The sequence below is a fragment of the Saccostrea echinata genome, unplaced genomic scaffold (assembly GCF_033153115.1).
Source record: "Saccostrea echinata isolate AGI-Se365-2 ecotype Australia unplaced genomic scaffold, CSIRO_AGI_Sech_v1 ptg000023l, whole genome shotgun sequence".
Classification (NCBI taxonomy): Eukaryota; Metazoa; Mollusca; class Bivalvia; order Ostreida; family Ostreidae; genus Saccostrea; species Saccostrea echinata.
In genome coordinates this window covers 7,805,001-7,822,263 of record NW_026889772.1, presented here as the reverse complement: position 1 = coordinate 7,822,263, position 17,263 = coordinate 7,805,001, and the positions used below count along the sequence as shown (strand labels likewise).

The 17,263-nt window shown below is 32.4% G+C and overlaps 1 protein-coding gene across 1 annotated transcript in view; it reads left to right on the top strand.

The window, feature by feature from the left end:
- LOC133191143 (uncharacterized) overlaps positions 1-17,263 on the top strand; it is a 59,868-nt gene that overhangs the window by 20,685 nt on the left and 21,920 nt on the right. Inside the window, exons 5-11 of the mRNA XM_061326852.1 lie at positions 8,752-8,871; positions 9,391-9,571; positions 12,548-12,702; positions 13,624-13,740; positions 13,843-14,001; positions 14,352-14,467; positions 15,092-15,234. Coding sequence (XP_061182836.1) covers positions 8,752-8,871; positions 9,391-9,571; positions 12,548-12,702; positions 13,624-13,740; positions 13,843-14,001; positions 14,352-14,467; positions 15,092-15,234 — 991 coding nt within the window. The remainder of the gene's footprint in view (positions 1-8,751; positions 8,872-9,390; positions 9,572-12,547; positions 12,703-13,623; positions 13,741-13,842; positions 14,002-14,351; positions 14,468-15,091; positions 15,235-17,263) is intronic.

The following is a 17,263-nucleotide window of genomic DNA, read 5'->3' as shown; positions in this document are numbered from 1 at the left end:
TACATATCACTTCATTTTGTACAAATTTTTAATATCCAGTGATTTAAATACATTAAATGTATTTTCGGGGCTTGCCGGAAAGGCCTGAGAAGATGCCATTCGGGGAAAAAATCTTAAAGAAGATTATAAGTATATTGATAACCAAGCACCTCATTCAGTGCAGATTCAGTTTGCCAAAATCATGGACCCGATAGGTAATCTGGCATGATCATATTAATTTAGGAAAGGGTCATTTCAACTTCTTAAAAATATATAGCGAAAATATTCAAATAACAGCAGGAACAGATAGATTCAGGTGAGACTTGTGGCCCATGACCCCTTATTTACAAAAAGAAATCCTGAAGGGAGATATAGTTTTTTAGTGAGAAATTCAAAAAAAAAAAAAAAAAAATTCAAACGTACATAAATAAATAATGCATACAATAGCAGATAAAAAGCAAAAACAGATATTTAATACATAGATTCCCCTAAAACGTTTTGTTCCATATTTTAAATGTATGATATTGTTGGTTTCAAATTTAATTTAAATTTGTTTAACACAACCTGTTTTTAAGTCTACGTTATTCTTTTAGTCTTTCGAAAACTTTAAATCCAAGTCACATTTCCAAAAATGACCAATGGCCGAAGTTTTTTGAAACAAAAATAGGATTCTTCGGGGGACAGTCGGCAGTTCATCGGGTGTTGTCTTGTCTGATTTTGAGTTCTTCTTTTTGCGTCAACCGGCCAATTTTGTGTCTGTCGGGACAAGTTATACTTTTTTCTGCGTTGGTGGCCGATTCCTTCAACATTGCTAGGATGGAAATTATAAGGCATCATTGTCAATATAAGGATCATTGTCCAACCATCGCAAGACAGTTTGTCATGTCGGTCGTAGGTCGATCGACATTTCAGGATTGGGTTTTCATAAAATGTCAGCCGACGGTGAAAATCAAACAGCGGCTCAGCAAACGATGATCGGGTAAGGGTTGGCCTACTTAGCGATTTGTAACATGTAAAGGCATCGGTGTTCCTAGGAATTAAAAGGACATTGGCAAAGTTCCTGGTTATCGTATAGAATTTTTCAAGAACTCTTGAGTAGGTTTAATTGTATTAAGCAGGCTATATTCTGGATTGTTTAACCTACCAAGCCAACCTTCCTTTTTAGATTTTGTCATATCAGTGTTTTTGCAATTCTCAATGCATTTCCTACCGGTATGTAAAATGTTGATAAAAGGGACCTACATAATTTTTCATCATAATATTTCTCCAAAACCCACTTATTTCATTTAGTTTTTGTATTATATACATTACTGTATCTTCATTTCCTATGACTTATAGATATTTTGACTGAAAATGTATATATAAGGCATGGACATACCAGCACCGATCTTTTTTTTTGGAGTTACTTCCCTTAACAGCTATAATTACATATTATTCATAATGGTCAAGAGAGTCAGACTGATTGATTGATTCTATCATTTAATTGACTAAATTGATTGAAACACATTGTTATAAAAATATTGGCATGGATTTATTTCAATTTTTATTCGTTGTTACTAAATGCTGCTTCCTTCATACAACATAGGAATTGATCTCAGTCTGTCTACCTTTCAGCATATATCACATCTTTGCTCTTCCCAGCATACTGAGCACAACTATGGTAAATGACGACCTGTTGGTTCTTTGTCCCCTGAATACAATGTATAAAAAAGCCATTACTACTTTTCTTTCTTGCTGTATAGATGATTCTACCCATTGAAGGAAGTACATGTGCTTTTGTTTACCTCTGTAAACATTGGCTTTAATTGGTTTTCACCGTTTAGAGAATTCTACACGGGAGATCACTCTCAATCACTATTTCATAAGTAAAAAAACCCATGTATTAAACCTTTTTTCTCCGGAAAACCTTGACTTGCCAATGTCCTTAATGTGACTACTCTGCATCGCCCGATACTAGAATCGTCTGATTAAGTTTTTCAGCCGACGATACGATAATAATTTGGTCGCCCGACCATCGGCTTAAATCATTTAATAAATGTGACCTAAGCATTACTCGAGGTTATTGATGCATAAAACTCTATATTTAGATATGAACAAACGTGTTTATCCTCTAACTGTTTGAAAAGAAAACTCTGCAATCTGTAATAAGTATAAATAGAATAATTAAATCCTGATCTTCCTACTCAATTTGAATCCTCTTACCAAATATTATTAGATACGTTTCCATAGTAACGATATTCTTTTTATTTATCGATTTATTTTTATGAGGAATAATTGTTACATTGTAATGCTTTCTGTAGTGTTTATTTGAGAGTCGTACATGTATCCCCGAAATCTGTGACGAGTGCCAAATCTTTCAATACAGCGGTTACAGAGAATGAATCCCATACTGACAAAATTGCTGGCTATGTGTTAGGAATCGTTGCTATGGGTTAAATGAGTACAAAAATATTTTCCTAAAACAAACACGACAATGTCAATTTTTCTCAAACACATATTTGTGACTTGATTTAGATAGATTTTACAGGTTTACATGAATATGTGTCAAAATTAAGTTTCTTTGCCTCGTTGCTATGGGGAAGTGTTGTTGTTGCTATGGAAATAAGTCAATGTACGATATTCAATAATTTGCTACAACATTTTACATTCTTTCCACACACTCAGCATATACAATTATCAGCACATTACTTGAATATTCAATTCCATGACAAACAATACGATCTCAAAGTCAAATCTGTTTTACAGGAGGCATAGTGCACATTGGTCGTCATGTACTGGGAATCGTTGCTATGGGTTGATTAAGTACCACAAAAACTTTAATAAGACCAACATTTCATTGTCAATTTTGCTCAACGACATTTTTCTGACTTAATTTGAATAAATTTTTAATAAGATTACATGAATACATGTCAAAATTGACTTTCTTTGCCCGTTGCTATGGAGAACCTGTTGTTGCTATGGAGATAAATAATTATACAATATTCAATAATTTGCTAGGAAGTCCTTTAATTCTACTATTTTAAAATTTGTTTTTCGTTTTTGTAGATAACAATTCATTTGATTTTTCCGTAAACTTTTTACATTGTTTCTCATTTTATGTATCAAAATGCCCATATTTGTTGCTAGGCAACAAATTCAATTTTCAAAAAGGCCCATGGATTTGACTTCAAATTCTGAAAGAGAAATTCATCTGCTTTTATGTGAAATACACGCAACAGCTGTATTAATCTGGCCTTTTTTTAAATTTGGCCTTGAATATTGCCAAAATCACGAAAAATGCTGAATCAGCAGAAATTGCAAAACATGTGTACCTTCCAATGGCTAGCACAGAACTAACTTAAGACCTAAATTTCTTTCATTGCATTATTAAAACACTTTAAATGTGTATCTTTATTACACCAGTAATTGAGAATAATTTTCATGGTATTAAAATTTTATTTTAAGCCTTAAAGATAGGTGAATTTTTGTCCATCAACATGGAAAAAATTGCCGGTTGCTAAGGAAATTTCTTTGGCCGGGTTTCCATGGTAACCATGACTCAAAACATTTTTCATTTTACATACATTGTTCATATTACAAGAGAAATTTATGAGTGAAAAATCATCGAATTCTGAAAACCTTCATGTATCACTTTCATACAATTTTGTCTGATTTTTATGTGGACTGGTACTTAATTATTAATTAGATTAATTAATGATTTCGATATATGAAGGCAGTCTTAATCATTTCTGCTAGATCATCTCTGATCAAATAGGGCTTGGGGACGAAGAATTGAAGATCTGGTCTCAAACTTTCTTAATTGCAATTGAAAGCATTTGTCCGAATTAAATACAAAGATACTTGATGGCCAGCCATTAATTTTCACATTTTGACTATCCGTTTACTTGCTCAATACAGTGGACTCACGGTGGGTATGACTAGTCAACAAGAGATGGTTTTCCCCTAAGGCACCTCATCCCAACTGAAATTGATCACTGTTCGTTATTTTTCACCAAAGAATAATCTTCTAAAGATCAAATGATAAAGGGTAATATTCAATTACTTACAATTACATAAATAAAGATCAGTGAAGATTTCAAAAAATATTTAGGCTATTCTAAAGGGAAAAAAATCTAATTTCAAGTCCTACCTTTCAAGGTTTATATTGTGTGTATTACAGAGTAAGCGAGTAAAAATATTTATAAAAAGTAGGTCAAAGGTCATTAACCTGCTATAATTGTATAAGACGTATTGTGATAAGCAACATAATTTTTTGTATATTTTATTCATACTTTTAAGAATACTGTTGATATAGGGAATTCATATCTTAGAAATAGGTAAAAAATAAAAATCATAAGATATTAGTAATTTTTAAGTCTTTTATGAGCAGTCGACAGGTATGGTATCTTTTCATGATTCAATAGATAATAATTGTTCTCATTGAGAGTACGAAATATTCTTTTTAAACAATGCCATTAGTGAAGTTTAAGGTCGCCCGCATGGCTAGATGGCTAGAGCGTTTCCCTTCGTCGCGGGTTCGAATCCCAGTGTGGGACTTGGAGACCGGTCCTTCGGAGAAAAAGGTATAAACCGAGGTCCCGTGTCGCGGTACAATTGTAGGTTCTAGCACGAAAAAGATCCTTTGCTACTCAAAGGCTGTAATTGCCGAGTACAGGTCTAAATTTGCAGCCCTCCAGCGGCAAGTGGTGGATTCTCAATATGAGTGAAAATTTCTCGAAGAGACGTTAAACAAACAACAGAACAAGTAAAGTTTATGCAATGGGGGCTTAATTTTACTATAAACAGTTCAAAAGACATCAAATTCAGTAGCTTCGAAGGCGATACAATTAAATCAACTGAGACATCTATACTTAAAAATTTATAAATTTTGCAAATTAACTCCGAAACGCCTCAGAGTTCATACTTACTCCTCTGATATTACATTAGGCATGATATGATGTCCGTAAACTATATTTAGACAAGTTCTATTGTATTTGCATGAAATGAAATATATGGAGATAACGAACAGTATTCAAGCTCCAAAGTCCATTATACAATACAAAATAGGAGCAGAGCAAACACGGACCTCCAAACATCAGAGGTGGGATCAGGTGCCATGGAGGAGTGAGCATCCCCTGCCGACCGGTCACACCCGCCGTGTGCTCCTTGTCATGATCGGGAAATAACGGGAAAATCCGTCGACAACTCAGTGTGTAAATAATGGCCTAACAACCAGTATGAAAAACGTCAGTCAGCATTTGACTCAGTGATAAATTGTATTTGCTGACAAGGTCATTGTATCGACCATAGAACTTACGAAATGATGACTTTAAACGAGACAGCTGATATTCTTGTTTCATCAACTTATTTGTCAATAATTTACCTCGTTTTAGAAATTGTACATACGTAGAGCATGCTCTTGCGTATCGAATCAACTGAGAGATATACATGTATACCCCGTATGCAGGTGATGAAGGTATATTGCTGCATAAGTAAGGGAAGTTGACGATTGAAAAGTTAAAGTCATCACGTTTATCATAAAGCTTGGTTGTTAGATTACCATTAACGTCTCTTTCAAGTAAAATATCCAAATATGAAACAGATGTGTCAGACTCTGTGGTATCTTTTATCTCAAGTTCACCAGGATATATCGTATCGACATAAGAATGAAAATAGCCATTGTTAATTGACAATACGTCGTCGATATATCTACGAGGGGTTATCAAAAAGTTCGTGGACTGATGCAATAAAATTAATACTATGTAGTCTGTGCTTACAAAATTTATAAGAAACATAAAACAACAAAAGTTTAAGAAATGTTGAAAATTTTAGCTTGATACGTTGATAATTTTCCAAATTATTCTAAAATAAAAAAGACATTATATGATCACCCGGCGCTGTCGCCGTTTAGTTTCATGACGTCCGACAACGTCATTGTTTCTCAATATCCTCTCTCGCTCTATCTCATACATTTATCTTGATGAGATTACCTGGAGTTAATTAAGGACTTAAGCCTGTCTTGTTTATATGACTTTACAATGTCATGAACAGATGCTTTTAATTCATATAATATTGTAAATGGGTCTATACATAGGGAAACATCCTCACTCGATTATGACAGAATACTTAGCTTGTTTGAGTTCAATTTCTACCAAACATGATCAACGTCACTTTTCGACGTGACTGACTTTTGACACCCTGACTACAAATCGACATTAACTGAGCATCTTTCATCTCTCTGAATCTTTCTGGGCATTTAAAAATAAGAACTCTGGATGCATTTTCTTTTTCTGTAGCCAGTTTAAACATTCCCTAGGTAAGGTCTATACCAGTTTTTCCAGGTGCGAAACTTTATAGGATGTAGTATAATGTAGGAAAAAGAAACCCCTCCCCCTTTTTGACGTCATTTTCAAGCCCTTCATTTTTTGAACACTCCATATAAAATTTACGATAAAATTTCATATAACTTAAAGAATGGGGTGAAAATTGCAAATTTTACGGAACAATTGTGTTGTACAACATGCCTGAAATAACGGGATTTTTTTATGACAAATGCTCATATCAAAAGAGTTTTTTCTCAGTTACACTCAGGTAGAAAAAAAACGTCATAGTTGAGGTTGCGCCGCCTGGACATACCATTGCTTACAAAAACATTAACAATTTATTAAAAAATAAAAATTATGATTTATGGTTAATTCTATAGATCGAAAATACGATGCTAACTAAATGTGTTAAAATTCATTGATGTTCCAAAAGCGGTTTTAACTTTATTGCGCTAGTCCACGAACTTTTTGATTACCCCTCGTAAATGTCGAGTTGAAGGTCACAGCAAGTGTTTTCTTCTTTTCACGTACAAGATTTTGGACAAATTCTGCTTCATATGAATACAAAAAAGGTCTGCTAATAACGGGGCGCAATTGGTACCCACCAATAAAAATTCTGCAGATAAAAATACATGTAATATGTATTTTCTAGGAATGGCAATCGAATACAGAATTGCTAATCGGTTAAGACGTTCCGACCGATTAACCGGTTGATCGTATCAAAACAGACATTTTCTGGACATTTTTTTTTTCAAGTAGCTCTATTCATATACACAAGAAGACTGAAAAAGAAGTTAGATGTTAAAAACATTCTGTTTATCTTGATCAGGAAACTACATGTAAATATATTTAATTTCAATTTCAATAAAAAAAAAAAGAAAACCATGAAACATGTCTGAGAAGTCGGGCATTGATAATTAATGTCACACAGGTTCATTTTGCATTGTCACAATAATCAAAACTATGACTGAACTTTCCCTTAATTTACAATGTTTGTCTAATAATATAATTTAATAGATAACGGCAAAAGACACACATACCAATTCATAGTGCTCAACGGTGATTTAATATCATTAAAGAATTACAGGACAATCGGGGTAACGACATGGTGTTTTTAAAAACAGTAATTATCTTCACTAAAATGAACAATTACTCCGCGATCTGGAACTGTAAAGCCATAAATACCTCCAAATCAGCTTAAACAGATATGTGAAAACGCTAAATTATCAACTTTTATGCAGGGGTTTCTTTAAAAAAAAAATGAATTTTAGGAAAATTGCATTCAATTTTTTTTTTTGACTAACCGATTAGAAATTTTCTAACCGATTACCATCGTTCCGACCGAGTAATCGGTTAACCGGTTACAAATTGCCATCCCTAGTATTTTCATTAAATATGCAAAGATTTGGTGTATTCCGATGATTTTGGAAAAAATTATACAGCTATATCATTTAGATAAAACATGCATCACAGAGCATGTAACTTTTTCGCTATAGTTTATATTACATGGACATTTTTATCGAAATTAAAAATTGCACTGTTATAGCTCATAAAGATATATGATTTTTCACCTGTCGCTACAATATTCATGAAAAGTCATTTGGCGAAAATTTTGATGAAATTGGAGGGGATATGACTGTTTTATCGCTAATTATAGTTGATTAATGCGTATAAAAACAAAGTCAAGAATGGCAACGTTATTGAACGTCTTGGAGCACTGAGCTAGTAAAAAATATGTCTGCAGATAGGAAAAAAGATTGACATTTTTGATTATCAACTACTGTGATACCCCCATATCCGCTTATCGCATGGACGTTGTGTCTATGGATGTTGCATTGTTTCCATTTCTGATCGCTCAACTTCGCAGATACTGATTTTTTCAGACCTCACTAATATCCGATACGCCATAAAAGAAAAGTAAAATGTCTTTCGATAGTTATCCAATTTTTATGTAGGAAAGAGATGAAGAGTCTAGAAGTGAAAGATATTTAGAACTGTGAAAAAGCTGAAACCAGTTTGTCACGTCACCTAACGTCAAAAACGTCAAGTGATTGCTCCGTGAATCCTATGACCGCACAGTGAAAATCATTGTATGTTTTCAACATTTTAGTAAAAGGACCTGATTTTTTACATACTAATAAACAAAAGATACATGACATACGTCATTCTTCAAAATACACAATAAATTTTCCGTAAATCAATGTGTCCGCGAAACAACCCTCGTATATGCTAAATACGTGAAATAAACAACTTGAAGTGTCAGTTACTTGTAAACAAACTGTTACATATTGAGAGTGGCCCAGAGAAATAAGATCTTAGATCTGAAAATACAGTGTATGACAATCTATTATATATGTTCTTTGTTCTGTTTTAAAATTAGTTTCTTAGTATAATCAATTTTCATTATATTATATTCTCTTACATCGTTGTAACAATTTACTTTTTAATCTATGCATTTTTTCAAAACAAGCAATTGGTACAATTCTTCCCCTTTGGAGTTACAATACATCGGATTTAACAATATATGACGAATTCTGTGACTGTAATGACACCTTAACACAGGTGTTCAATTGTCAGGGTCCCCAGAAAGGTAAGAGAGAGAGAGAGAGAGAGAGAGAGGTCGCAACAAAGTTATATTGAGTAAATCATGCAATATTAATTCATAGGATCAATTATTGAATGCCTTTTTTCATTTTTCTGCACAAATAGTTTCCATACATTTCATCGTTTCAATAAGTGTTATGATTAATTGACACCAGAGAGAAATATGATTTCTGCGAGTATTTTGAGTTATTTCTTTTTATCTTGCGTAGAGGGACATCTAGTTTACATCAACTGGGATAAAATAAGTGTAAAAAAGTCATTTAAATAATTTTTTTTATCATTTATTATTACAATTTTGTTGCTTCATGCAATTCATGTTTGATTTTAAATCCCCCATTTTAATGTGTAAAAAAGAAATGAAAGAAGAGTCAATCTCATTTCAAAACTTCATGACTGGCTTTGTATTATGTGTTATGATATGTTAACTTGAAAAAATTACTGTTGAACATACTTTGCTAAGTAAGACTGTGGTGTGTGGGCGTGTGATTTTTTAATGACATTTTAGGTCTGGTATTAAGAAATGCTGATCAGCTGACAACAATTACATCAAAGGCAATGACCAGCTTCAGTTCCGAATGTCACCTTTCACTGATAATGACCACCACCTTTAAAACATACATAGGGGTATCCATCCTGTCATTTAATCGGACACGCTTTCCTGTCTTCCGTCAGAATCGAGATGGAGAGTAAGTAAAATCAGTTTGCAATTGTAGCATTGATTACTGATTTAGCCAATAATTTAGGCAGTTTTATTTTATTTATATCTTTTTTTGATTCAGATCACACCAACACATGAATGCACTGGCGGATTTAAGGGGGGGGGGGGCGTGGGGGGCGCACGCCCCCCCCCCCCAAATTTTCAAACTATGATATGACTAATATTAATAATGCCATACTTAAGTATATAACTAACCAATACCACTATTTTTGTGCCTCGTTTTACTCTTAAAATACACGAAAACCCAGGAGCTTCCGGGGGCTTCGCCCCCTGGGCCCCCTCCATTCAAAGTATGATATGATTAGTATTAATAATGCCAAATTTTGGTACATATAAACTAACCAATACCACTATTATTGTGCCTGGTTTTACTCTTGAAATACACGAAAACCCAGGAGCTTCCGGAGGCTTCGCCCCCTGGGCCCACTGGGGGCCTTAAGGCGGCGGCCCCCAGACCCCCTGCCTGAACGAAGTTATCCACGCCCCCCCTAATCACAAATCCTGTATCCGCCCATGGAATGTATTGCATTGGAAAAGAATATTTCAAAGTTTTCAATTATGATTCAAAGGTTTGCAGATCATACTAGTCTTGTAAAAGCTCTGGTCTACATATTATGTATGTAAATGAAGCGCCTATACAGACTGCAAACTTTCGCAAAGGTTAGACATTTTAAAGCTGAATACTACTGGTAAATAGGCATACACCATATGAGTTTTCCAATCTCCGATATCAGCATTGGTGTATACCCTTTACATTCGTTATAACTGACTGCTTTCTTGTCACGGGTACCTGTCTGGAATGGACGACACATGTCCGTGTTGGTTATCTTGCATAACCTTTGTTTACAGTTTGTTGTAGATTACGCGTATTTGTGTTTGTTTAAACTGCACTGACCTGTGTATTTGATGTAAGTTTCTTTGGTAATTTTCTCTTCTGCCGTGGTAACTTTTGTCGCTATTGAAAGTTTAACAGTAGATATATAGAATACGTCCGTACACACAGGTGAAAACTGATTACACTAGTACTGAACTGTAAATTATTGAACGGCTTATGTAGGGGCCATACAGGTAATGAGAATGCAGAGTAGTATGGCGGACAAACATATACTAGTATCTTTGCTTTTTGGGAATCGTGTTCAGGTTTTCTTTACTGTTCAGCTCGACATTCAGATATATTGACGACGTTCAATCAAATAACAACAGTTATTTCCTTATATCCCAGTGAACTCGAAATACGTAGTAAAGGACTCTACAGATTCTGCCACATCCGTTTCATATTTGAATGTTTTACTGACTATAGACGATAAGGGTCGATAATAGCTTTAGCCTTTTCATTGTCAACTTTCTTTATTTAATATGGAGTAATACTAGTATTGTGCTATCACCTGCATATGGTGTTTATGTCTCCCAACTTATTCGATACTCAAGAGCATGCTCCGAGAATGATCTTTTGCAATGAAATTTCATATCACAACTCCACATGGCCTTAATAACCCATGTTGATTTTGAGGTCAAAAGATCAAGGTCAGAAATAAATATTGCATGTAAAGTTTGAGATAATAATTTTAGTTTTCCTTAAACTTTTGCAATGAAACGTTTGTTCATTAATTTCAGAGCAAACATGGGTCTCTGAAACTTCAGAAGTGGCCATGGAGGAGTGTTTTTCTCCTTTTTGGCTAGAAAAATCATATTTCAGTTTTAGCTCTACTGATCAGAGACCAAAAGAGCTTATGTAATATTTAGTAAGGTGTCCGTCGTCCGTCCATCCGTTTTTCTGTGCGTCTGTAAACATTTAAAAAAAAAAAAACATTACTCCTCCTATAGTTTTGTTCAAATTTCCATAAATCTTTCTATACAAGTAAACTACACTGAAATACATAATTCTTTATATATATATAATTATATATATATATATATATATATATATATATATATATATATATATATATATATATATATATATATATATATATATATATAAGTATCTATAATTCTTGATTAACGGCGTTGCCATGGCTACTCAAAATGGAAATTTCCGTGAAATACGGTACTTTCAGAACGGTAATTTTCAGTTTTGATCCGATTTCATTCGATTTGATTTTAACAAACGCTGTTTTCATGATAATTAAAAGTTGAAATTTCCGTGAATTCTTTCAAAAGGCTACTCCTACTGCAAATTTTTGTCCAATTGCAATTAAACTAGACACAACAATAGACTTAACCAAGGATCATGCATTATTTTATTTATTGTTGTTGCCATAGTTTCAAGTCCAAGTGCTTCTTTTCTCTACCTTTGTTAACTAAAAATTAGTAGAGTGAAAGTCTCGTCGGAGACTACTGGTACTTTAAGTCGATGTTATGGCCTCTAAGTGGCCTCTAAAATTTAGTCGCCAATGCAAATTTTTAGTCGCCAGACAATTTTTCTAAGGCGCCACCTTTAAAACTTAATAGAATATAGGGACCCATGAAGTGCCTTAGAAAACATGATATGTCCATTGCTATAAATAATTTCCTATTTTTTTAAAATTTCTTTTCGCTTTTTCAGAAAAATTGTTCAAAATGTGAAAATTTCCGGAATTCGACGATCGCCAAATCAGTTTAAAATGGTCGCCAATTTTGCGACTTATGGAAAATTTTTAGGTGTCAATCATAAATTTAAGGGGCCGTGGCGACTAAATTAGTCGCCAGTTAGCGCCATGATTTACTTGTGCCTAGAATTCGTAACAAATCAGCAAGCATAACCGAATATAAGCGACCTTACTTCAAAATAGTGCTTAGTTAGTACTGTATAGTTTATAGCATCTCACAACGACCCCATCTGCAACAAAACTTGCTTACAGTTAAAAAATATTGACTGTTGTGTAGTACTTTTTAATCAAGATTGAAGTTCATCATTTGTTACTCATGATGGAATTTCATACTGTTTCTTCTCCTCTTTTGATAGTCTTTACACGCACTATCGCCGAGAATACAAGATTCAGATCGGTCACATTGGAGAAGACTTTCGTGTACAAATCCACCTCCAGCGGCTGCAGTTAAATTCTTTACTTGGTCTGGAATCTGCAAAGCTTTTAAATTGTTCGGAGACATCTGAATCAGGTATAAGACCATTGATTTTACTCTTATATCAAATACACCCAGGGATTTCCATATGTCATAAACTAGAGATTTCCGAGATTTTCTCTTGTTTCAAGCATTGTGAATAAATAAAAAGTATTTGTGATCTCATCTGCTTAATACAGATTCCCAATATAGTACATATCTGATTTCATTACATTGCAAGGCATATTTCTTTCCGTTCGTGTAGATTCTTGTCTTTTATCAGTTGTTCAGTTTTTTTTTTGCTGTTTAATCATAATTATGTAATGTCTGTGGTGTTATAATGTTATAAGAAACCATTAACATGTATAATGTTGAAAACCGGTTTAGAACATTTAGAAAAGTAAGATATTCTGTGCTCCTAATTAAATGAATTTTAGGAATTCATGCATTTAATTATACACTGTTTTATAGATTTTTCATGTAAATTTTATTCTAATTGTCCTTGTCAGTTAGTAGCTGTGCTGTCAATACATGTTTTATGCACTGTTCCACAGGTTCTGCTAATAAATTTTATTCTAATGGTTTTCGTCAGTTTCAAATATCTGTGCTGTCTATCCAGGCCATTTTTAAATTGGCGCCACATGAATTATTTTGAAATTCCATTTGCATTTTTCTGTTCACTGAAAGAGATTTTATATATTGAATTATTATCTCTGGAAAAATCCAAAAAATTTTTTGTATCTGCATTGCATAACATGCATAACGGAAATCCCCACTGTTTGTTAATCTAGAAGATGTATTAACACGTTAAATTTCAATAGCCATCAAAAATAATCGAAAAAAGAAATCAATTGTTAGGCATTTTATGTACTTTCATAGACATTAACAATTACTTCCCTTGGAAAAAAAGTTGGTCATTTTAAATCCAATTTAAAATCAAAATTATCTTTGATAAATGAATGACCTTCCTATCTGTAGATGAATTTAACTGCTCATCAACCGAGTACATGTGTAAAACTGGTGTATGTATAGAGAAATGGAAAAGATGTAACCTAGCAAAGGACTGCTTCCATGGTGACGACGAGGAGAATTGTGGTATTTATTTTTCAAAGTTATGTTAATTTTGGATTCATGAGTTTTATATTGCCAAAAGCATAACAGTGCAAGTTTTATTTGTATTTTCCTATTTCTGTACAGAGGAGAAAGTGGGACTTTGGAAATGTGATTTTGATGTAGCCTCCAACAAGACCTGTGGCTTTTTGCAGTACGAGAAGAATCAATGTGGGGAATTCAAAATAAGTCGGGCAAGTTTGTATGGTAAACCAGGACCAGAACATACTAACAGGAATGATAAAGGTTAGAATCCTACAGGAGATGGTGACTATAAAACAATGAACGATAATGGTTAGAATCCTACAGGAGATGATGATTATAACACAATGAATGATAAAGGTTAGAATCCTACAAGAGATGGTGATTATAATACAATATAAGCAATTGTCTGCATCTTTGCCAAAATACTCTTATTTATAGAAACCTTCATAAAGATATGTTGTATTGATATATTTTGTTTGATTAATTGAGTCTTGTCATTGTATACCCTTATTATATATTAGATATTAAATCTATGTAGAATTAAAACTAAAACGCTGTTATTTTCACCATCAACTGCAAGTCACCTATTGACTATAGATTTTACTTTGTAGGAGATATGCTTTACTTTGAAAGAAAGCTTTGTCGTAGCTCGTTTTCTGCAGAAATCAAAACAAAGAAATTTGACTATGCTTTGTCGAACATGCAAGGAGATAAATCAAAATGTACTGTAAGTTAATTGTAGTAAATGTAGTTAAAAATAATTCATTTTTTGTTACATTTTTGTACATTTTCAACAGTAAAATATACTGTTATGTGATATTTTGTCAAAGTGTGAAAAAAAATCAACCTGATTTTTTTGGAATCAGAGAGTGAAAGAATATCAAAAATGCGGCAAAATTCTCGATTTTCCTTCCCTTTATGAAAACTGTTGTGAAAAATACTTCCTAGACTGTTATAAGATAGAGTAAATAAAACATCCTGACAGAGACTAAAACTGCCAAAGTTTCTCGAAATATATTGTTGCAATCCATTGTTGACAATTTTTCAATCTCACAATCACTAAGCTATGACAGCCAATGGTACTGTGTTACGATTAGACAGAGGCAAAGGGAAAATCAAAGAAAATGTGATAAACAGAAAACTCAATATCTTGTAGTTTAATATGGAATTTATTTCACTCGTGAGACAGGATTTTTTTTTTAATATTTTCACTCGTATTTCTGACTAGTGAAAATATATATTTAAATTTTTTTTGTTCCCAACCGTGTAAATAATTCCATATCTACAAAACATTGAATATCCTCTATGTATTCTATCATTGATTAATGTGTAGCATCCTTTTCCTTTACAGATCACAATAGCAAGCAAAGGGGAAAACTCTTGTTGGTGGAATTTATACCTATGTCAGGATTCATGCTTAAAAAGGTTATTCCGAGGCAATACAACAAAAGAATGGAGGACAGACGTGGTGACACTCCCTGTACAAACCGGAAGGTAATATTTCTATATTGCACTTTGAAATAACAAATCTATGAACAACATGGCAGTATTTTTATTACTGTTTTACCACGAGCTCGAACATTCTCTGCAATTGTCCATTATTTGTATCATTTCTGACTACAACTTTTTTAACCCTGATTATATCTTGAATTGTACGATTGAAAAAAATATATTTGTTTAAGGCACAACCCAAGACTTAAGTCGTTATAGTTGCTATAAGAATAAACATTAGAACCATATGTTGAAAAGGGGGCATTCATTCTAACCTACTGAAACAAATCGAACAAATTACATGAAATGTTTGAAAGTCACCTCGTAGATTTTTTTTTTTAGAAATATTAATATTTAATTACATGTTTTATGCTTTTATTTTTACCTTTATAAAAATTGAATACAGTACTTGATGGGTGATAATATCTGTCAATTTACATGAATTTGGAGCACACAATACCGTTTTATTTATTAAGAATTTTGGAGGAAAACTTAAACTACATTAGTAACGAATAAATCATTCACAAGGGAAAATAAAACTTCAACAAAGTGTATTATTGATGAAAAAAAGTTACCTCGCAAAATTTTTTAGAAATATTAATATTTAATTATTATGCTTTTATTTTACCTCCATTAAAATTGAATACAGTACTTGATGGGTGATAATATCTGTCAATTTACATGAATTTGTAGCACACAATACCGTTTTATTTATTAAGAATTTTGGAGGAAAACTTAAACTACATTAGTAACGAATAAATCATTCACAAGGGAAAATAAAACTTCAACAAAGTGTATTATTGATGAAAAAAAGTTACCTCGTAAAATTTTTTAGAAATATTAATATTTAATTATTATGCTTTTATTTTACCTCCATTAAAATTGAATACAGTACTTGATGGGTGATAATATCTGTCAATTTACATGAATTTGTAGCACACAATACCGTTTTTTTTATTAAGAATTTTGGAGGAAAACTTAAACTACATTAGTAACGAATAAATCATTCACAAGGGAAAATAAAACTTCAACAAAGTGTATTATTGATGAAAAAAAGTTACCTCGTAAAATTTTTTAGAAATATTAATATTTAATTATTATGCTTTTATTTTACCTCCATTAAAATTGAATACAGTACTTGATGGGTGATAATATCTGTCAATTTACATGAATTTGTAGCACACAATACCGTTTTTTTTATTAAGAATTTTGGAGGAAAACTTAAACTACATTAGTAACGAATAAATCATTCACAAGGGAAAATAAAACTTCAACAAAGTGTATTATTGATGAAAAAAAGTTACCTCGTAAAATTTTTTAGAAATATTAATATTTAATTATTATGCTTTTATTTTACCTCCATTAAAATTGAATACAGTACTTGATGGGTGATAATATCTGTCAATTTACATGAATTTGTAGCACACAATACCGTTTTATTTATTAAGAATTTTGGAGGAAAACTTAAACTACATTAGTAACGAATAAATCATTCACAAGGGAAAATAAAACTTCAACAAAGTGTATTATTGATGAAAAAAAGTTACCTCGTAAAATTTTTTAGAAATATTAATATTTAATTATTATGCTTTTATTTTACCTCCATTAAAATTGAATACAGTACTTGATGGGTGATAATATCTGTCAATTTACATGAATTTGTAGCACACAATACCGTTTTATTTATTAAGAATTTTGGAGGAAAACTTAAACTACATTAGTAACGAATAAATCATTCACAAGGGAAAATAAAACTTCAACAAAGTGTATTATTGATGAAAAAAAGTTACCTCGTAAAATTTTTTAGAAATATTAATATTTAATTATTATGCTTTTATTTTACCTCCATTAAAATTGAATACAGTACTTGATGGGTGATAATATCTGTCAATTTACATGAATTTGTAGCACACAATACCGTTTTATTTATTAAGAATTTTGGAGGAAAACTTAAACTACATTAGTAACGAATAAATCATTCACAAGGGAAAATAAAACTTCAACAAAATGTATTATTGATGAAAAAATGTAT